At 46.3% G+C, this 23,180-nt stretch overlaps 1 protein-coding gene across 2 annotated transcripts in view; it reads left to right on the top strand.

The window, feature by feature from the left end:
* FGF9 (fibroblast growth factor 9) overlaps window positions 1-23,180 on the top strand; it is a 30,886-nt gene that overhangs the window by 2,610 nt on the left and 5,096 nt on the right. Inside the window, exons 1-2 of one of the 2 annotated variants that reach the window (XM_029936962.1) lie at window positions 3,424-3,913; window positions 7,398-7,501. In XM_029936962.1, coding sequence (XP_029792822.1) covers window positions 3,685-3,913; window positions 7,398-7,501 — 333 coding nt within the window. In that variant the 5' untranslated portion in view covers window positions 3,424-3,684. Of the gene's footprint in view, window positions 1-3,423; window positions 3,914-7,397; window positions 7,502-23,180 lie in introns of those variants that run through there. The other variant, XM_029936961.1, reaches the window with a different exon arrangement.

Here is a 23,180-nt window from a genome sequence, read left to right as displayed (position 1 = left end):
GCTCCAGTGCGCCCTTCGGTGCTTGCAGGGACTTCTTGTGTCTGGGGGCGACGAGCAGGGGCCGACACACTTCTGGTAGTGTTTAGGGACTGAGATTTTTGTTTTTTGGCCCAAGTTGAGTCCCTTCGCTTTCTCTTTGTGTGTGAGTGCGGGTCCAGCGAGGCTGACAGCCACCGCCCCGGGCAGCTCGGTGTTCGCGGTGTGGGAACCGCCGCAGGCGCGCACCGCGGCGGGAGAGTTGGTGGCGGGGACTGAGGACAGGCTGGAGGTCGTACCCCTGACCTCCCCTCGTGCCATCTCGGACCCATCTCCCTCATCTGAAGCACGCAGCCGGGTCTCGGAGAGTCGATGGCTCAGCGGTGCCTGGGAGGTGGGTCGAAGACCCCGGCCGGCAAGGCCGGAGCTGCAGGGGAAGGGGTGGGGGTGGGGGGGACAAAGGGCCGCGGAGGCGGGTGGAAGGGGCGGTGAGCTATTGTTACCGGCGTTCCGGGAGCAGCGCTCGCGGCCAGCGGGCCTGCGTCTCGGCGCCCCGGCTTGGGCCCTGGCCTCCGGGCCCGGGGGAGCGCGGCGGGGCACAGCAACCGGAGCGAGGGCAGCTTCATTGTGTGAATTAGCCGAGCCCGGCCTTGGCGAGAGCGCGGCGGAACCCCGGCGTAGCCCGACTGGGCCCAGGCGTGCACAGATTGCGGGCTGATCCAGTTGGGGTTCCTCCACGCCCCCCCTCCCCCCAGAGGCTTTTCCTCCCCTCTTAATGCAGTCACCTTTAGGGTAGGACGTTTGCTAAACGCAGTCGAGTGAGTCATTAGAAATCTAGTAAGTGCCACCGGAGAGAGGGAGGATGCAAGGGTTGAATCCTGGGGACCACGAGGTGGAGAGAACCCTAAAAACGAGTTCTGGGGTCATCGGACAAGGACCGCTGCTACAGAAGCTGAATAGAGACCATAAAACAAAAAATAACTAGAAGTCGTCACACACCCCCCCCACTCCGCCCCCAATCCCGGAGGTTGGAGAAAGGTGTCTCCAAGGAAGTGACATCTCTACTCCTTAGACTCCCTAGGCACTGTTGGCTGGGTCGGTAGGGGCAATGCGGGTAGGAGGGGAGGAGAGCCCCGGCCGCGTTGGGGGGCAGAGGGAGAAGGGGCTCGAATCTGCGAGCTCGAGGGTCGGCCGGGAGCGGGCCGCGGGGGGAAGGGCGCGCCGGGCGCTCCGCTTTGCCACTCACCCCCGTTTGGATGGAGCTGAGTGGGTGGCTGTGCGCAGTGGGGGTGGGGAAGGAGGCTGAGGCAGGAGGGTTATTTAAGTCTTTCATCCGGTTGCAGGGAGAAGCGGCCCCCGGGGTGACAGCAGTGCCGCGGTCTCCCGCTGCTACCGCTGCGGCAGGTCCCAATATTAGCAACCTCTGCAGCGCGGAGCGAGTGCCGGGAGCCTCCTACCCTCGCTTTCCCAGCCCCGCCCGGAAGAAGGCCTGGGCTCCTCGGCGCTAGGACCCTGCGGGGAGCGCGCGGGGAGGCGGGGGAGCCGCGGCAAGGGAGGGGGCGGACGGGCAGCCGCAGCTTGCCACACCTGGCGCTCCCGCTAGCTCCCCGCCGCAGCCTCTTTCGGTCTTCCTTCCCTCTCTGCAGCCTCCCGTATCCTCACCCCAGCTCCCTCCAGGGGACTTAGTCTTCACCCTCAGGTTCTTTTCCGATTCTTAAGAGTAGCTGTAGGTAGGGGGTGGGGGTGGGTTTACACTTTGATTAAAAATAAAAGGTGCATTTCTACGTGCAGTGAACCGGCAGAAGGAAACGTGCTGGAGAAACGATTTTTGCCACCCCCATGTAGCCGCAGGTGACTGCAGCTGCGGGCAAGCTAGGCAGTGACACAGCAGCGGCAGCGCAGGGAACGTGGGGGCGGGGAATCTTACTGTTGTCCCAGCAGGAGCTGCGGCAGTGACAACTTAGGTGGGACCTTGAGAAGCCCTTTGTGTTTTCCTTCGGGGGTGTTAGTATGGAGATAAGGTTGAGCCTGGAGAAGAGGAACACAGTATTGTGTCTCTCTGGGTGATCGGCTGGGGGATCGAGGTGTTTCTTTGCATGCATATTTTTTCTCTTGAAAGCACTTACTAGACGGGAGCAAAAAAAAAGTGAGCAGAAAAATCAACTGAGGAAATGGTAATGCAGAATAATACAAAAAGTGAGCGCTGATCCTTTGCCGCTGTGTAACTTGGCCCAAGGAAGCCCAAGTGGATTGCCCATTTGACTTCGGGGAAATATGGCGTGCTTTTCTCCTGCTGTGCCTTCTGGTCTGGAGTTTTGGCCCTAAAAGGCCGGAGTTCATCAGCACTCCAAATGAGCATCCGACCTGGGGCTGCTCTAAGAAAGACCACCTGTTTAAGGTGTTATTTTCTATACTGGTTCAGATTCTTGAAAAATTGGAAGTTGTAACTCCCATTTAGTCCTTTCCTAAGAAAACTCTGAGATTTGCTCCAAGTTGGCTACAGCCTCAAATGTACTGGTCCCAGGCTTTGACATGGTTGATTTGGCAGCACTGGTGCAGGATTCTCTGGGTGAGCAGGGAGCTCTGTGGGGAGGGATTTAATCTATTTTCGAAAGCCTCATGTCATGCCTCTCTTCACAGTCTGCATACATTCTTGTCCTCTAAAGAACACAGCTCTGTTAAGTGTTGGGGGCTTTTAGGCTAGAGGGTTGTTTAACATGGGCCACAGTGGAGCATGTGCCCGCCCTCCCACTTGCCATGGTTGGCCTTTTTATGGCCTTGGACATGAGGCCCGATACAGAGGAGCCTTTGGGAGCTGGGCTAGCTTTGGGCTCATGGTCCATTTGAACTTAGCTCTGGGCTGACCACTAACATCTAGTGAGTTTAGAGCAGAGGTCTGGTGTGGTCATTTTCCTAAATGTTCTTAGGAACTGTTCCAGCCAGAGATGGACCAGAGATGACCTCAGACCCCATGAGACCACCTTGGGCCCAGTGAGCACATCCTTGAAGGAACTGTTGGCTGCCATGAAAGAGAATAATAGCCAGATGCCGCTGGCCACTGACCCTGTGCTTCCCATGCCACTTCGCCACTACCCGTTACTGTGGCCCTTCTGAATTGAGGGTGCCTTGGTTGTGTCTGCTTAAGAGGAGAGACAGCCCACCATGGCCCACGTGTGAGAGCGTATGCTTAAATGTTAGGCAACAGTCCCACCATTCCCTCCCTCCCTCTCTTCCTGTCTTCTTTCTTCTCTTCCCAGCCCTTCCCTTCTTTCCCTCCCTCTTCTGTTGCTCATTAAACATTTAAAGGTTTCTATACAGAAGCCTTCTCCTGGGTTGCTATTGATCCAGCACCCCTCTGCACTGCACACTCATGCAAAAAAAGGGGGGAGGGGGCCACCCTCAAGTGAGGATGGTTGGAAACACTTGCTTGGCTCAGGCCCAGAGACAGATTAGTTGACTTGGTGGAGTTTATTGAGTTCATTGTGGACAAGATGGTACCAGGAATGATAAGGATTCCAATCTGCTGGGTCTTTCTGACCTTATGATGTTGGTGCTCTGTGTGGGGGGGGGCAGGGGGGAATGCTATGACTCACTCACTCAGGTGTTCTGCTTGCCCTTGGATCACTGAGATGACCTCATAAAACCCGTGCTGTTCTTTTGAGGTCTCTGCTTTTCAAGGAGTTCCAGAGACTTGGATGGTGGTTTGAGATGGTGAAATCCTTTCCACCCGGGGTGACAACATCGGCAGTGCCTTTTCACCTGGAGAGCCTCCTCGGAAACCTGCCTCGGGTAGCCTTCCTGTCTGGGGGCCCTCTGACTGCCTTCCTCAACCTGAGTGGGCTACTTATCGCCGGGCCTGGGCCAGCACTGTCTTCTCACTGCTTTCCCACATTGTTGTTATATTTGTCTGTTTATTTGTCTTTCCTTCCACTAGACGGTAAGCTCTTTGAGGAGATAGGCATGGTTCTTAGCTTCTGATAGTCACTCGGTAACAGTTTGTTGATTGAATAAGTCAGTATAAATGAACTATAGCGATCTAGTTGATGCCAGAGAAAGAAACAAGGTAGATCTCTTGAGACTTTCATTTCCAGAACATATAATAACAACTTCAGTACTTAAGGCCTCTAACAGATTTTAACTTTGTGCACAGAAACCATTTGGGTAAAGAGTCTACACACACAGGAGATGCCCCCCTTCCCAAATTCTGTATGACAAGAGAGCCCAGTCCCAGGCCCTCACCAGCTCTTCATTGTCTCTACTACTTCCGGGCCTGCTCCCCAGGTCTGTGGAGTCCGATCTAGGTAACAACTGCTAGTCACTAGCAAGGAAATGACTATATAAATATGGTATAGAAATCATGGATACATGAACAAAAAAGGTAAAAACAGTGGTAAGATGTGCATTATCAATAAGCATATAGATTTTAGTGTCTGATTGCTTGGGAGCAAATTATTTGTTTTGTTGTTGTTACTTCATTTTTTTAAATAGTAATTTTTTTTCTTTTATAGTTTATTGTCAGGTTGGTTTTTGTATAACAACCAGTGCTCAACCCCACAAGTGCCCTCCTCCATGCCCATCACCCCCCTTCCCCTCTAGAAGTAAAGTATTTAACATCTGGAAACCTCAGTGTCCCCATTTTTTAAAATGTTTATTTATTTTTGAGAGAGAGAGACACAGAGTGTGAGTGGGGGAGAGTCAGAGAGAGAGGGAGACACAGAATCGGAAGCAGGCTCCAGGCTTTGAGCTGCCAGCACAGAGCCTGACAGGGGACTTGAACCCACGAACTGTGAGATCCTGACCTGGGCCAAAGTCAGCCGCTTAACCGACTGAGCCGTGCTGACGCCCCATGGTGTCCCCATTTGTGAGCTGAAGGTTAAGATATTGTAATGCCTAGGGTTGTTACGAGGATGGAGTAGAAGAAGGCCTCTCTGGCACTGACTAAATGTTCAAGTGTTCAAGCCATTTTGATTGTCATAGTTTCTGTTATTGACAGGAGTCTTGATGTTCTGCAGACAAGCTGGTCAAGTGGTTTGTGAGATCGCACATACCCTGTTGCTCTTGGGCCTGGAAGGGGATGGTGAGGAGCACTCAGGACTCGTTCTCAGAGCTGCGTCATGCTTAGAGAGGCAGAGAGAGCCTCACGTGCTCCGTTAGAAGATGCAAGTGACCTTTAGGGTCGTGATTAAACCCCTCCCCGTGGACATGGCATATTAACATATTAAATTGGTTAGACCTCCTCAGGGGCGAAATGTTTCCCATCTTTCATTTTATAATGAAAATTGGACATGACTGAATTCCTGACACTAGTTTCGGATCACTAATGACTATATTGTGGTTATTTTCAGGTAGCTAAGGAAAGAGTCATATGCATGGAACTCCCCACAGTAATAAAAGGCCACAACTGAAATGATTTTTTAATCATAAGAATTGGAAAGAGGACAATAAAATGAAGGAATTGCATCAGGAAGGGGTGCACCTCATGTGACGTGAATCTTGTGGAAATATTTCCTTATTCACCTTTCCATTTGCTCTGTGAGGGAGGGAAGGCTTGGTACACACTGGCTTCTTTTTGATGCATCTTCCAACGTAGAGTCACAGATGATCAGCTCCAAAACGTAATTTATAATTTCTCTTTCTTTATAGTTTTTCCATACACTGTTTCACATTTTATGAAAATAGTTTTGCATGTTCTGATAGAATTGGTTACATTTTGTGCTTCTCTCTTCTTTTTTTAAATTTTTTAATGTTTTTTTAAAATTTATTTTTGAGACACAGAGACAGTGGGAGCAAGGGAGGGGCAGTGAGAGAGGGAGACACAGAATCCGAAGCAGGCTCCAGGTTCTGAGCAGTCAGCAGAGAGCCCCATGTGGGGCTCGAACCCACGAACTGTGAGATCATGACCTGAGCCGAGGTTGGACACTTAACCAACTGAGTCACCCCAGCGCCCCTCTCTTCTTTTTTTATACATCACCTTGAAACCCTTTGCTCTATGAGATTTATGCAGTGCATGTCTTCTTTGGATTCTGCAGCACAGTCTGTTTTGGGAGAGTTGCAAAATTAATTGTCTAAAAACCCACGTAAGTGCTTTTTTATTAGTCACAGGAGACTGACTATAGCACACTGTTATCCTTAGTGTTTTGCTAAACTCTTAAATATAAGTGAATTTTTCAACATTTGAAGATATTTTTAAAACAAGAATTCAATATTTGGCATGTGTTAACTCAAGGTCTGCACAGAGGATATGATTTTATAGCAAAGTTGAGTGAATGGCTAAGCACAAGTCATACTAGCATTGTCCCAGAAATACAGTGGGGTAATCACCTTAAAGCAACAATATAGTCGGAGAAATGAAAGCTGCTATTGAATGGCCATAAAATTCTGGGTTGATGCCCAGCTTAGGTATCATTATTCTCCGTGAAGCAGGCAAGGGGAAAGATGGGGAAAAAGGATTATGTCAGTTTGATTTTGGAATAAGGTTCTTGAGGCCCATTTTCAATCAAGAGCATTTTGATATTGGCATTTTCCCCTCAGAATATTATGTTATCTTAATTGCTTAATTAAGTCATTGAGACTTAGGTAAGTACAGCAAAAATCAATACTTTGTTTAAGCTGAAATATTTGGGATATGTATAGGCTATTTTAATTTTCCAGATGGAGCTCAATAAAGTTAGGCAATAAAGAGGTGAATAATATTCTATACAAACCAATCAGGTCTTTGGTTAGCACCTTATACTCTTAGTATAAGGGACATGAGATCAATCTCTGAATGTAATATTTTCCAATATATGCCCATACACAAAGTCTTAATTTCATATTTATAAAGTGGGAGGAAGTCATTTTTCTCTTAAATTATACTCTTCTATGGTTAATTAGAAGATGTGTTTTTGTTTATCTGTCATATCACTTCCTAGGGTATCTGTAAACACTAGCTTAAAAAATTTTTTTTTGTTATGTGTCATGTTAGGAAGTATTTTTGTATCATTTCTTAAAGATGGAATAGTTGAAAAATCAGTTTTCTTAGGCCATAGTCTTAAGAGAAGACACTTAAAATTTTTTAATGTTTATTTTGAGAGAGAGAGAGAGAGAGAGAGGGAGAGAGAGAAAAGTACAAGTGGGGGAGGGGCAGAGAGAGAGGGAGACACAGAGTCTGAAGCAGGCTCCGGGCTCTGAGCTGTGAGCCCGGAACCTGATGCAGGGCTCAAACTCACAAACCGTGAGATGATGACCTGAGGTGAAGTTGGACACTTAACCAACTGAGCCCCCCAGGTGACCCAAGAGAAGACACTTGGTCAGTGAGTGTGAGATCATCCAAGTTGGGAGTTAGGATCAGTGTCTTCTTGAAAAAAGTCTTAGGGATGCTGAGACTAAGGAATTGCTCTGTGTTCTGACTGGTCTTCTGCCTTCTGCCCTTTGTCTCTTAGGCATTCTGGAATTTATCAGTATAGCAGTGGGCCTGGTCAGCATTCGAGGCGTGGACAGTGGACTCTACCTCGGGATGAATGAGAAGGGAGAGCTGTATGGATCAGTAAGTACTGGGAGAGACTTTGCCGATCTTTATGCTTTATTTGATTTGAACTGCATTTTTTCCAGATTATAAATATCTAGAAACGAAACTGAGTCTGTTTAGAAGGAGAGTGCACGTTCTTGCTTTTTGAGAAAAACCATTCTGTTTTTATTTATAGATATCAGTGCTGGATCTTCACCAGACCAAAGTTTCTAAGAAAATGCTTTATTTGTATGCCAAACCATTTTCATTGTCAAGTAAATACAAAATTCACAAGTTGAAAAATCCCATCTTCTTGTATTGAATGGGAGTTATTTTTGAAATGAATTGAAATTATCTTCTCCTAAGCTTTGCAAAGCAGTGCAATTAAAACTAGAAACAGATAATCATGCAGTGAGTATAAACCCTTTCTCTGAGCTTCACGAGACTCTCATTATGTAGAGAGAAGAGAGGGATGGAAATTATTTTCAGATATTCTTGTATGTGAATAAGAATATGAAAATATCATAATTATCTGCAAGTGTTACAAGTTTCTTTCTTTTTTTTTTTTCTGTCTCCCTTCGCATCTCTATCAGGTTGTAAGCTCCTCAAAGGAGGCAGTGAAGTGTTCAGTGTAGCCCAGCAGGTGGCAACTGCTATTCTAGGTGCTCCAGGTGCTATTCTAAGTGCTCCAAGACAGCAGTGAGAAGTCCTCGCTTCTGTTTGGAGAGAAGGGGACTGACTTTACTTCTTTGTTCTCTCTTAACTTGTGCCAGCAGTTCCTAGAACACAGCGCGTGCCCTACAGTAGGAACTTAATGCATTTCTTCACCAAATGTATGAGTGTGAATAATAGATTATTAGTGACTATATACTACCTTGAATTTTTGACAAAAAAGCTTGTAGTGAAATCAGCTGTTAGTTTTTCCTTGCCATTAGCAGTGGCCACATGAGAATTTAATCCACGTTATCGGCCATAGGAGAAGTTTGATTAGAATCTGCAAAAAAATTGAAAATTAAACTGAGAATTGGAGATGGGAGTGAAGGGCATTTTTATACATAATAGGGAGAACCATTGTCTAGATATACATCTTTCTTGTCCACATATTAGAAAATACATATGTATGTATACACACACACACACACACACACACACACACACACACATGCAGGGGTTGGAACGGTATCAAACTCTAGATGACAGTAAATGTCCTATGTCATTTGGATGTAGCACACACTATTTAAAATTTTTTAAAAATGTTTATTTGTTTTTGAGAGAGAGAGAGACAAAGTGCAAGCAGGGGAGGAGTAGAGAGAGAGGGAGATGTGGAATCTGAAGCAGCCTCCAGGTTCTGAGCTGTCAGCACAGAGCCCAACGTGGGGCTCGAACTCATGAACCATGAGATCATGACCTGAGCTGAAGTCAGACACTTAGCTAACGGAGCCTCCAGGCGCCTGACACACACCTTTTTTTAATGATACAAGATTGGCTTTTCTGCCTTGGTGAAATTTGAGTGTAGATTGGTTGATTTGATTAGATATTTATGTCTTTTAAAAAGAAGTGCTTTCCTGAGAGAATAGATTAGTTTAAAGTCTCTTTTTAAGCATAGGATTGGGTTGAGCTTTTGAAACACTGCTTGTGGTTTAGACCAAATTATTTATTGCCTAACTTCTCTTTGCCAGCACTCTTCAAGTGCCAAGATACGAGGTATAAGGAAGCTTTAAAATTTTTAAAACCTAAAATGATGTTATCCTTTGTCACCCCCTCAATTGTTTTTTTCACTTTTAGTCTATCGTATGGCTTTAATTGGGTCGGTCACAGTTGAAGTCAATAAAATGCTTCTTGTATGTAGGGTGCACCCAGCATTTAGCGGGAGGAAGGGACCATGGTTTATCACCATGGTCTCCAGGCTCTCTTGATCACATGCCACCAGCCAAACAATTTTTTTCAAGTATGGGTCTCAATAGTGTATATTAAATTATTTAAAGATTCTGTATATAAAATATAGTTCATATCGATTGTTTTATTTTACAAAACCCATATTAAGGTAAACATTCTTAAAGGTTGTGACAAATGAGTAAACTCAAATAGAGGCCATCTTTGTTCCCTGCTCCGTGGACCACCGTGCACGCCCCTGCACAGTGCCCTTCCCTGGAGAGAGGTGACGGTCCTTCAGAAGAAATCTCCACGTGACAGCTCCTATGGTTTGCTGGTTGACAAGGAGAGCACTGGAACTAGATGTTCGGGACAGTGGCCTCTGTGTATGTTGTTGTCCAGCCCAGTCTCATCTCCCTCTCTGGAGTCTTCCGGTGGCTTTTAGCTCATCTCTCCTCTCCTCTGGCTGCCTGCCTCTGTATGCCCCAGTGGTAGCACAGGCTGCGAACAGAATGCAGGCTCTAGAATGTACCCCGAAGGTAGGTCCAATCGGTATCAGTGACAGAACTGTCTGAAAGGGTGGCCAGAAAGTTGGTGGAAAGTTGGAGAACCCCCTCTTGGCTTGTTTTCTGGACTCCGCCACAGAGTGTGTGGCCAGGAGTAGACTTCCGACCTCCACCGCCACGTGGCCACAAAGCCACACAGCTAGCTGACCACCCCAGCCTCGGAACCTCAGCTAGGTGACGGGAGAGTCCTAGAAGAGGCCTGCCTGCTCCTCCTCCCGTGCAGTTCCTCGCGTACAGAGCGCATGCCGGCTGGGGACTGCTCGGAACCAAGTGTGAAGAGGAATGCTTTTGCATATTGTGATTTCCTTTCTGGAAAACTACCTTTAGAGGCTTCTCCCCTTTCCAATCCATTCTCTGCACTCTTGGGAGAATTGCCTTCAAAACTCGCATATGAGTGTCACCTGCAGTGCAGATCCCTTCAAATGCTTCCCTTTGAAGGTGAAGGCTTGTGCTCTTTAGCACAGCATTCCGTGTTTCTCACTGGCCACTTTGCATCTGCACGTGATAGGTGCTCCCTGAACACTTTTGGGGTGAAACGAACTAAGCACTGGGATTTATTTTGCTGCTTCCTTAAACACATGTGTGTAGCCCTCAGTGCATCTTTGCTCGTGTGGTCAGGTGCGCTTAGGACCCTGCTGGAAGGGAGAACCCTGTCTTCCCATTCCCACGCTGAGCTGGGCTGTGATATGTTGTCCCTGATCTGTCCTGCCCAAGGGGGATAGGCGTGAGGCTGAAGAGGCTGAAGAGAGATGGTGTAGTGGCCAAAGCGTGGCAATCGGAGTCAGAAGGTATGGCCTCTCATTCTGTCTCTGCCACTCATAAGGGCCCTTGTTCTCCTCATGTAAAGCAAACAGCTTGACGTAGTTAGCTGAGGTGGCTTTTCCTACTCCTGATCTCAAGAATGTATGGTTTGGATTTGTCAGGCTTCACTCTTGGGTCTTGTCTGCCTAATTCGTGATGTTCTCTACATACGCAAAGTGTGTCTGCAGTGAGATTGTGTTGCCTCTTGTGTACAGAGCTGGGCAGCCTGATGGTTTTCTCTTTGGTCTGTACCGAATGAGATCAGTGCCCGTCTGTGGCCAGGAGTCACGTTTGCAGTCGGGGTTGTGGTTATCGTAGCTCGTGTGGCAGTGGAAATCAGAAGTGACCAAGACATCGCATTTCACTGCGATGAGGCTGGAGAAGGAAAGAAGAGAAAGGCAAGGGTGCTGTTATTCGATACAGTTGACCCTTGAACAGCACATGTCTGAACTGCATGGGCCCTCTTATGAGGCAGGTTTTACTTATTTATTTGTTGATAAAAACAAGACAATACCATAAATGTATTTTCTCTTCCTTACAATTTTCTTCACATTGTCTTTTCTCTGGCTAATGTTATTATAAGGATCTAGTATCCAAAATACATGCTAATCGTTTATGTGAGAGGGAAGGCGTCTAGCCCACAGCAGGCTATTTGCAGTGTGGTGTCGGGGGAGTCGAAAGTTCTACACAGATTTTCCACTGCCCGGGGGCGGGGGGGGGGGGGGTCGGTTGACAGGGTCAGCTGTACACTAAAAATTGTCACTTCAAGAATTTTTACCTGTATGAGGTTGTGTATTATTATGGAAGAAGGTTAGGAGGAGATCTGGGGAAGCAGCAGATTTTCCCTCATAACAAGTAACTGGATGTGTAAATATAGCACAAATGAATTTAAAATGTATTTTGGGATGACTTCTCTTTTCCTCTATGTAATTCTTTGTTTCCAAGCTTATGTTGGGAATGTATCTAAGGCCAGAGGTGAATAGAGTCATATTTCTTTAGAAAAATGCGTAGGATTCTGCTATCCTAGTTGAACATGGCAATAGGAAAAATGATACTGGTAGCGTGTGTCATGAGCTGATTGAATCATTCTGCCTCTGCGATGGGGTTTGATTCTCATGTTCATGCGTTCATTCACCCATGTGTCAATTCCTTTGTTTGCTCATTCATTGAGAAATATTTAAATGTACTGGATGGCCAGTACTAGACTCAAATGCCTAACAGTGCATCAGAGAGCTCCAAATCTGTTAGGAGAAATGTACTTATAAATAATTCAGTGCCATGTGCAATGCACTATGTTAGAAAAACACACAAATATCTTGGGGGGTCCAAAAGAGTGCTTAGTAACTGCTCTAGGAAATTGGGTGATAACATTGAAACTGGATCTTGGGGGATGAATGGGAAGCTCAGAAAAGGAAGAGCAGACAAGTTAGGGCACATGAGCTTTGAAATATAAAGATTAGAGTATCTGCCTGAATCACAGAAAGGGTCTCAGATCTCTCACACCCCCCGCCCCCACATGGCCAGAGGGTTATGGCAATAGAGTACTACATTTATCACTTTTGTTCTTATCAAAGAGCCTAGAAGTAAGGCTCAGATAGTCACTTTTAGAGTCTTAACCTAACTTATCTTAATAATGGACTCAATAAATATCTCTTTCCAAAAGAATGCCATGGAAAAAATTAATCTCCTTCAAGAAGTTTGCATTTAGGGATGCCTGGCTGGCTCAGTCAGAGGAGCATGTGACTCTTGATCTTAGGGTTGTGAGTTCAAGCCCCATGGTGGGTGTAGAGTTACTTAAAAATGAAATCTTAAAAACGAAGCTTGCATTTAATGAAAGATACTTTACCATTTCATTAAACAAGATAGCAGTCACTAAAATCATAATGATCAAGGAAAGCAGAGCACAGAATCTGCGAAAGTGATATAAAAGGATGATGTGCAGATTTCAGGTTTGTATCCCTTTTATGGCACTTACTTTATTCCATCCAGAATTTTCATTCCTGTTTGTCTTTTCCACTAGATTAAGTGTCTAGGACTCAGATTCTCTTTCCAATCTTTCTGTTTCTTGGGGGCCCCACAGGACACGTTTTGCACAGTTGGCAGATGGTCGGTGTTGGTTGACTCAACTCTACAGCCTGTCGTGACCTGCACATGTGCAGAGCCTTGCTGTGTTCGAGCACTGTGTGTCGATAGCCTTACCCTGTATGTGGTTGCCTACCTACAGAGTTCTGGGTTTCCTTATCAAAAGACCCAGGTCTTGTAGATGGCAGAGTGACGCTTGCCTAGTTCTTGTAGCCTTCAGACTCATGCTTCGGAACCCAACCACCATCTCGATGGGGATGCTTATAAAACGTGTTTCCTGGAAGATTTGGTTGTTATGTTTCCAGAGACATCATTGGCCCTGGTTTATATGAGTCCATGTACTAACAGGACATGATAGATTTCCTATGTAAAGATACGGTAGTTGAGGCAGTTGTCTCTTTGGAGTAGAGGTATGTGAGTCAAAAAATTTCCCTTGCCAGCTGTTTCCATGGTGTGGGGTACAGGTGGAGAGACTGTGTAGGTCCACCTGTTCCAGAATGAAGGAATCCATCAACTTCTTTGAGAGGAAAAACTAAAGTATCTCCGCTCCTTAGAAGCCTGTACTGGTTTAAATTATTGCTACTCTGTCATTTGAATATATACTAACATGAACTCCTTATACTTCTCTGGCAATTCCAATTCAAAACATATTAATGTTAAAATTCACACTAAACTATAAGACCAATACAATCCAGATTGGCACAGTTGATTTATTTTTTTAATTAAAAATTTTTTTAAATGTTTTTTATTTATTTTTGAGAGACAGAGAGAGGCAGAGTGAACAGGGGAGGGTCAGAGAGAGAGGGAGACATAGAATCCGAAATAGGCTGCAGGCTCTGAGCTGTCAGCACAGAGCCCAATGTGGGGCTTGAACCCATGAACCATGAGATCAAGACCTGAGCTGAAGCCAGATGCTTAACCGACTGAGCCACCCAGGCGCCCCAGCATAGTTGATTTAATGTGATGGAAGATGTCACCTGACTGAGGTTAAGTTGCTGGCTCACTGTCAGTGTGGCCCTAAAGCCCTTTGGAGCTGAGCACACCTGCTCTTTGGAGCACCTTAGGAAGACAGTTGCCTCCCCTCACCCCCAAGTCTTCCTGTTCCAATTACTGGGAAACCACATGATGTCCTCTGGTCTTCGCTGATGTACCAAGTATATCTTTTCCTATTAGCTCTGATGGTGAACGTAGCACTTGGTAGCAGTTTCTGGTTACTGGTGGTCATCTGGAGGGGCTAGAATAACCTTCCAACAATTCCTTTATTTTGTTATGAAGTCAAAAGATGAGGTGAAAACATGCTGGCAGAAAACTCACAGTGCCCCACATTAGGCCCTTTGTTTCCCAGGGGTCTGCACATGCCAGCTCTGAACATCTCACAGGAGGTGCAAAGTCCTAGCAAGGAGGGTCAGTGGCATGCCTGAGCGTCCACTCGACCCTGACACTTTACTGGAGGCCTTCTGGTCTCCAGTAGGCATTCGGTATTGGTACTTGTGAGCGACTTTTGAATGAGTGGAATAAACTTGCATGTTTATGGAACAAGAAACCATACCAAACAGCAAGGAACCACAAGACTTAGCAATTTGTCATTGTGGTTTGTCAGTTCAGATTTCCTTGGTGGTAGATGTTCAGGCATGTCCTGTAGACAGTCTCCAAGGATTGTAATTCATATAAAGGAAATGAAAAGGGTCATTTGTTTAGTAATCTCCCTGATAGTAGGTATGCTCTGGAAACAGGTAGTTTTAAACAGATATTGTGGGTGATGGAGCATTGCCTTCTACTGTATGTGTACATTGCCAGTTTTCAAAGGATCAGGGAATAATTCTTTGAGGATAAAGAGGGCTACACCTCAGAAGAACATCTTATACTGCATTATTTGATTTAGCTCATACACTGTCCTCATATTAGGAATGGAGAGAGTGAGTTGAGTAGCTTAGTGGCTACTCAAGGTCACATAGTGACAGATTATGATATGTACATAACTTTGATATATAGGCATAAGAGCAGCCATTTATTTTTGTGAATAAAAAATAACTTTACCAGAATTAACCATGTGTTAGAGAAGGATTTTAATATTTCCTTTGCAGAGAAGACTTTGGAACAATTTTTTTTTCTAACGGTCTAGTTTTTATTTTGTGGTTGGTTTGTTTCTTTAGCATCTATGCTGATGCCCACTAGTTAGTGGAAAATCATTTTTAAAGATGTGTCTGTATTTATTTAATTTTACTTGCGTGTTGTTTAGTGGAGGAGCATTACGGATTTGCTGATCTACTGAGGCATGTTTCAAATACCCCATGTCAGTAATGACCAAGGTCTCAGAACACAGGTCTGGAGACATTATAGATTTTGGAAAGGATTTGATTTTAGTCATTAATAGCTCAGTAGATTAAAAAATTTTTTTAATGTTTATTTTTTTTGAGAGAGAAAGAGAGAAAGAGAGAGAGAGAGAGAGAGAGAGAGAGAGAGAGAGAGAGAATACATGAGCACGGGAGGGGCATAGAGAGAGGGAGACACAGAATCTGAAGCAGGCTCCAGGCTGTGATCTCTCTGCACAGAGCCCAACGCTGGGCTTGAACTCATGAACCGTGAGATCATGACCTGAGCTGAAGTCAGACGTGTAACCAACTGAGCTACCCAGGCGCCCTAATAGCTCAGTAGATTGCTCTCATCTTCTCTGGAGCAGGATGGTTCTGGGTACCAGGCAACATGCTCAGGAGTGGCCTTTGTTCAGTCTCGGGAGTCTTGGGGTAGAATCTTCCTCCAGACAGGTACAGACATCACGTATGATCCCCTCTGTCTTCCTGCCCTTGGTTTTACTCCTATTCCCGGCTCTGTACTGCTGTCTTTTCTGAAGCTGCCTCAGTGCTTGCCAGGAAAGTCTAATGAGGAAAGCTTGAGAGGGTGGCTGTTTCTTGGGGTTGAGCCCCAAGAAATCCCTTACAGAATTCCATTTCGTGAAGGGTAAGGCAAGGACTTGGTTACTTGTTTCCCATAGAACTGCCAGTACTTAAAACAGTATCTTATATGTGATTGACACTTAATACATGTTGAAAGTATGAATGTACCATCAGTGGGATCCCAAAGCACCTGTTCGTTCCTTTGTTTATTACTTCCTCCCTTTCCCTTTTCCTTCCTTCCTTCCTTCCTTCCTTTTAAAGAAAGAAGACCCGTGGACCCCTGACTCCTAAGCATCTAATTTATGAATAGGCATTTAAGAGTAGAAGAGCTGATGCACAGACCAGACTGGCTCCTGGCCATTTTGTGTAGGAGGCTCCCTTTTGGATGAAAAGTGTCCGGGGCCCTCACAGGATAGTAATCGTACTGGTGTCTTTGGATTGAAAACATACATTATCACAGAAACTGCTGTGAATTCACTAACATTTAGAACTTGTTACAGAGCCATTCGTACATTTATTGGAAGAGCATATCTGTGTGATGGATAGTCTTTCCCCTTACTGACAGTGCTAGCCTCTGGTCCGGTGGTCCTGCCCCTCCCTGCGCATGTGCCATCTGGTTACCTTGTAACCTGGGGAGGGTGAGGAGCACCAGGAGAAAGCAACACTGGGGGCCGTAAAGGCACAAACTGACTGCCTCCAGGACCCCACTCCCTGCTTCTTCTACCCCACACTGCCTTCTCCATTCCCTCGCCCGCCCTGTCCTGTGTCTCACCCCTCCACTGTCACCTCTTGGGTCAGAATAGATCGTTAGTCATGGAGAAGCAGAACTGCTCCACACTGGAGCCTGTTGCATAGATAGGACCTGAATGGCAGAGCCTCTGGCTTCTCTTTAAAGTGTATCAGTCTCTCCCCTCACCCCACTGTTCCTTGAATTAGTGATGCTGGACAGGCTGAACAGACTTAGGAAGTGCCCTTGGGTCAGCCTCACTCATCCATGCCTCTGCTCTCTCGTTTACTCACTCACTCACACACTCACCTGCTCACACCTTCGCTGGCTCACGCCCTCCCTCCCTCAGTCTTTCCTGCTTGCTTTCAGGAAGCCAGCACACGTTGCAGACCCTGCTGACCACGATGCATGCTGGGATGTAGCAGGTGCTAGAAATACGGTCGGTCCGCACTCTTGGCACCTTGTACACTGGCCAGTTTGTCTACTGTCTAAATTTGCTTGGAACTCTGACCTCATTACTGCTCTTCCGTGGTCTTTTGCAGACATTCATGGAGAAGCAAAGGGGGTTGTCTGCCAGGCACGTTTCCACCAGGGGTCCTACCAGGTGACGCCCTGCCTTCTTGTGTCAGCTCACACTATAAACAAGTGTCCTTTTGGGGATCTATCTAGTGCCATTTTCCCCCTTTTTTGCTGTTTCTTGGTGATTTTACTGTTGAAAATGTCCCCCAGGCTAGTGCTGAAGTGCCATCTGGTATTTCTAATATTTAAATTTTTTAATGTTTATTTATTTTTGAGAGGGAGAGAGACAGAGCATGAGCATGGGAGGGGCAGAGAGAGAGACACACACACATACACAGAATCCAAAGCAGGCTTCAGGCTCCAAGCTGTCAGCAAAGGGCCCGACACAGGGCTTGAACTCACGACCCATGAGATCATGACCTGAGCTGAAGTCAGATGCTGAACTGACTGAGCCACCTGGGCACCCCATCTGGTATTTCTAAATGTGAGATGGCTGCGATGTGCCTTAGGGAGCAAACCAGATAAGTTTGGGCACAAACTCTAGTGAACATACAACATTAACTCAAACAGAAACCCACAAGAAATGAGGTCACAGATTGGATGTTTGTCAGAAGTGTTAGACCTGGAGGCTCCCAGGATTCAGGAGCCCATATTTCTCCCGGGAGCTGGGTTTCAGTGTTCGCGACTCCAGCATCCACGGTGGCTTCTCAGAACAGAGCTGCCGCGAATGATGAGAATCAACTGCATGTACAAGTGCAAATGGCATTTCTTGCGGGTGAGTTTGGAACCCGTAGCTTCGTGGGGGGGGGATACAGATATGCAAAGAATTATAACTTGGTAGGATATGTGTTATCATAGAATTATGTGTCAAAAGGGCTTGGAGAGCGCTGGGCTCTGGGGTGGGAGGGAATGTCAGGATTGTTCACAGACGAGATGGAGGGAAGTAGGCAGGGCTCCCGAGGAGAGGGAAGCTTTCATAAAGGCAGCTTTGCTGCAGGGCTTGGGAACATGGTGGCTGAGGGCTGAACCCTAATCCTGTCACCTTTGCTTCGTCCCCCTATCTTCTCTGCTCCATCTCTGCTTCTGTTGCTCCCAGCTGCTGTCGGGGTGACACTGCTGACAGTTGGAGGGTCTTCCCCTGTCCTTATCATCAGCCATGGCCTGGCAGGTGTCCTGCAGCCTCACTAAGGGAGCTGGCCACCCTGGAGCCAAGGGGGAGAGGCTGCTTCAGCACGGCCCAGCCACCGCACCCCTCCTGCCTCCCTCACACCAGGGACTGATTTGTCCTTGTGCATGCACATAATTTCTCAGTCTGTTGACCTGGTGCACCCCAGCAGGATCCTAACAGTGGAAAAATGTCTGTGTTCCCCACATCCCTGCTGCCGAGGGCACCCCCAAGGACTGGAGGTTATGGTGTTAAGTGGGAGAGCCACACGCAGAGCTGTGTTCCTCGTCCTCTTCAGAAACACTTAAAATCCTGACATAGGTGGTCCCCTCTTTCCTTATTCCTGTGTGTGTGCATGCGTGTGTGCGCGTGCACGTGTGTGCACGCATGTGTGTGCACATGCGTGTCTGCATGCATGTGTGCGCATGTGCACGTGTGTGTGCATGCATGTGTGTGTATGCACGCGTGTGTGGTATAATTCATTGAAATCTCCATCATAAATTGCTTTTCCTTTGTAACGGAACGCTCAAGGCTCAGTGCAGCGTTCTAAGAACAGACCTGCCAAGGTCATGCCAAAGACACCCCTCTCCCTATGGTGCACAGTGTGACTGCTTTGTTATGGCGTGGAAAGGTCTTTGCCCGTTTAGCTGCCGCGATGCATCGTGTGTTGTCACCTAAATGCCGTCCACTCCCAGCTCTGCGTTCATCCCTCTGTCCATCTTGTGTAGGAATGGCTGTGTCTCAGACATTTTTCTCTCGGCTCTGTTAACTTGGCTTACGTTCTTTTCCTTTCTTTGTGTTTCAAGTTGATTTTCAGTTTGCCGCATTCTGATGGAATGTTGAAGCCTGTGCTTGCATGTGGAATGGCTTGAACTCGGAGGTAGAGCATACAGTAGTGGAAACCCAAGGCTTGGCATCCGGCTCTGCCACGCACTAGCTGTGCGACCTTGGGCAGTCTACTCAAACTTGCTGAGCCGTGACTGTGAAACAGGGATGATGACAGCCACATCACAGCATCGCTGCGAGGATGACAGGAGACAAAGCCCATAAAACAGACAGCACCCTGCGTGGCTCTCTGTGGCTCGTTAGCACAGGCTTGTTTCCTCCGCATTCTTCATGGATGAGTGTGGCGGTGACAGAAGGCCACCTTGGTGCAGCCTCTCATATCCCTAATGGGGTGGCAGGTGCACGGAAGGTGTGTTTCTTGCATGTTTGAATTCTGGAATGACGATTTTTTAAAAATTTTTAATGTTTTTATTTATTTTTGAGAGAGAGAATGAGACAGCATGAACAGGGGAAGGTCAGAGAGAGAGAGAGACACAGAATCTGAAGACTGGCTACAGGCTCTGAGCTAGGTGTCAGCACAGAGCCTGACGCAGGGCTCGAACCCACAAACTGAGATCATGACCTGAGCCGAAGTCAGATGCTTAACCGACTGAGCCACCCAGTTGCCCCTGGAATGACGATTTCTGACGTAATCTATGAAAATACAGATTTCCTCCACGTCAAAATATGGCATCCCTTGAATATACTTTAAAGTGTTAACCATTATTATCAAATTAATTTTAGATACTTTATTTTTATAAGCAGCTCATTATCATTTTACCCATGTAGTTAAAGAAACTTCTTCTTATTGGGGGTTCATTTACTTTGTATTATTATTTTTTCTAATGTTCACAAAGTGGCGAATTCATTAGGCTGTCACAGCCCCAAAATGTCTACCATCGGAATCATTTTTTCATGATTAAAGCACAGTTTGTTTGCTTTTTTTATGTTTTTACTTTTAGTTTTGAGAGAGAGATACACAGCACGTGCGAGGAAGGGGCAGAGAGAGAGGGAGACACAGAATCTGAAGCAGGTTTCAGACTCTGAACCATCAGCACAGAGCCCCATGCGGGGCTTGAACCCATGAATGGTGAGATCATGACCTGAGCTGAAGTCGGATGCCCAACCAACTGAGCCACACAGGCACCTCTAAAGCACTGTTTTTTTTGTTTTTGTTTTTTGTTTTAAAGCACTGTTTTAAAAAACATCCATGTCAGCATACACCTTTGGTTTTGGAGGAATGGAATTCTTAGTTGGTGCTATTAACCCTGATTAGTATGGGAAGGGGGTTGTTACAGTTTGTCAGAGAAAGGGGCCCTGTGAGAGTTAGACACTGTCACCGGAATGTTACAGAGAGGAAGAGAGCGCAGCACTGGTCACTTTCTAAGAGAGCAGGGGGGCCATTTGTGTATTGGGTGGAAAAGTTTGGTTCCAGAGAAATCTGGGCTGGCACCACTACAGTTGGAGCCGGGAACCCAAGAAGTAGGGGGTGCCACAGACAAACTTGCTCTACCTTGCAATTTTACATCCTGTCTCTCTGTGGGTGCCGGGTAGAGACGGGGGTGGGGCACAGGGGCACTGGCTGGGGGTGCGTGGGAAATTCAAGAGTTCCAGTCGTAACTTCTCTTCAGTGTGGCATTTTGTCTGCCTCCTGCACCTGGCCCACTTTTCCGTCAGGTCTGAGTGCTCTGTGGCATTGCTAACTTTGTGTTTTCTTGCAAGACTTGGTTTTTCTCCGAAGTAGGCTCTTCTAGGGAGAGCTGACGATGGAGGCTGTGCTGGTCAGGCAGACATTGGTGACTGAGCCATGTTTGTGGTGGCCAAATGGCGGAGAGGAGAGTGGCGGTGGTAGGGAAGACCCCCTCAGGATGGGGTCACCCCAGCAGTTTCCCAGGGAGGGGAAAGCAGGGGCCCCTTGTGCCAAAGTGATGTCTTCTTCTTTGTCCTCCTCTCTTCCTTGGATGCTTCTGGAAGCATTAATCCAGTCTGCGTTTCTGATCGGCTGCCCCCACCTTCTCTGCAGTGGGCGACTGATGTAGCACATTTTACTTGCTTTTTCCCCCTATTTTCCTCCACTGCAGTTTTTTTTCCTTCCATTTCCTGTTCAATATGTCCTTCCAGAGGGTAGGGTAGCTCTGCTTCTGCATTTCCAGGTTCCAAGACCGAATCACTAGAATCTCAGACCCAGAGAGACTTCAGGAATATCTTAGTCTAGTTCCCTCAGTTTACAGATAAGGAAATGGGGCCCAGGATTATTAGTCAACCGCCCACTGCTTGCAGCTTGTGTGCGTGTGTCTGCGGCAGCCTGGCGTTCCTTTACATGAGGAAATTCCGTGACTCTTTTTGTTCTCCCAAAATAGTTTTTGGGCTTCTACTGTCATTATATTGGTTCATCTTTCAGTTTTCTCTAATTTTATTCCCACAAACCAAGTTCTTAATGTAACCCATTTTTGTCTATTGTAAAAAACCTTTGGCACATTTTTCTTTTCCGATTCCACTCCCTACAGTGCATCTGATAGTTATCATGGAAGCACAGTAGTGGGATTCAGTGGTCTTTGTCTTCTAGGATCCCTTATTTCCTTAATTTCCCCTCCCAGCTTTTCTGCTAGACATGCCCTTGACTGTTGGTCTAAGTCTTCAAGGGCTTACCACCCTAGGCTCCTGTCTCTAGTGCTGCCTGGTGTGAGGTTTCTTCAGCTTTTGCAGGCCTGTGTGTATTTTAAGTGGTCACTGGAGGCCATACTACTCTTACCAGATAATTATCTGTGGTAAGAAATATTACATGTGATTTTTTTTTCCCCTCTGGTCTTCTAAGATCCTAAAAGAAGTTTCATGAATTTTTCCTGCAGGGTTCTTTGTGGAAGCATTAAATGTGCATTGTCTATACAAGGATACAGGCGATAATATTTCTTCAAAAAATTTTTTTAATGCTTATTTATTTTTGAGAGAGACAGAATGCCAGTGGGGGAGGTGCAGAGAGCAAGAGAGACAGAATTGGAAGCAGGCTCCAGGCTCTGAGCTGTCAGCACAGAGCCTGAAGCACAGAGCCTGACGCAGGGCTCAAACCCACAAACCGTGAGATCATGACCTGAGCTGAAGTCGGACGCTTAACCGACTGAGCCACCCAGGCACCCAAGCAATAATATTTCTTAAAGTGAATCTTGGACTTGTCAAATTTGAATACTTGAGCAAGGTCTTCTTTCCCCTGTAGGACTACAACTCTGGAAATGTATTACACATTTACGGGCTGATAAGATTCGCTAAACAAATGTCATGTCTATAGGCATCTTCTAAGGAAGCCCCCCAAATCGTCTAGCCTGTCCATGGCGGGTTCAGTCCTAACGGTGGGATCGCTGGTGCCAGGAGGCTGGTGAGGGCACAGCATAGAAGATGTCTGTGTGCCCCTAGCTTCAGACGGAGACCTGACTTTTGAATCCCAAATATCCAAGTAAAGCAGCTTCTGGAGAGAAGGTTGCTTGTGTTTGTTTTGTTTTGTTTAGTCTTTGGTGGGGAAGGAGAGGAGAGAATGTAGGAACTCTGATTTTTCTATATGTTTTGATGAGACAGAATGAAAAATTGCCTGCCTGCTTGCATCATTGTGTTTACGTTGACCAGATACAACGGTTTCCATTGTTCCCACCATTCCAGTCATGGACATGAAAGCAAGCCCTTCTGAAAGAGGGGGGATCTTAAAGAGGTTTTGAAAGATAGGGCTTAAGGTGAGTCATACCAAGGGCACAGTGGGGTTGGCTCTGAACGGGAGCTTCTAATGAAATAAGAAACAGTGCCCCCCATGCCTCTGCTCCTCTGTTTGTTGCTTTCTGTCTATTTGGGGACTTCTCCCAGGAGAGAAGAGTTAAAAGACCTGGTTTCTTATTAATGGCCCTTTAGTCATTATATTTAATCACCCCAATCCTTGCAACAACTCCCATTAAGACTTTACTGCTAGATTATTAATGAGGAAGAGTACATCTGTACGAGTAATTGTGGTTGAGGGAGGTTTAAATACCATGACTGTAATAAACGGGAGATACGAGAATGAGCGATTACGTCACATCATTAACTGGTAAAATGTTGGGGAACTCTACCATCAGGTTAGTTTCTGCAGTCACTGACTTCAGATTAACGTGTTGGGCTAGTTTACACAACTAGTTCAAGGGACCCATTGAGTTGAATATGTGCAACCATTTGGATAAGTGGTTGAAACGACATCATATATATGTATATATATATATGCATATCTATGTGTATATATGTATATAAATAT

The sequence above is a fragment of the Suricata suricatta genome, chromosome 4 (genome assembly GCF_006229205.1).
Source record: "Suricata suricatta isolate VVHF042 chromosome 4, meerkat_22Aug2017_6uvM2_HiC, whole genome shotgun sequence".
Lineage (NCBI taxonomy): Eukaryota > Metazoa > Chordata > Mammalia > Carnivora > Herpestidae > Suricata > Suricata suricatta.
Note: the sequence above shows the minus strand (reverse complement) of the source record. Positions and strands in the feature narration are given on the sequence as shown.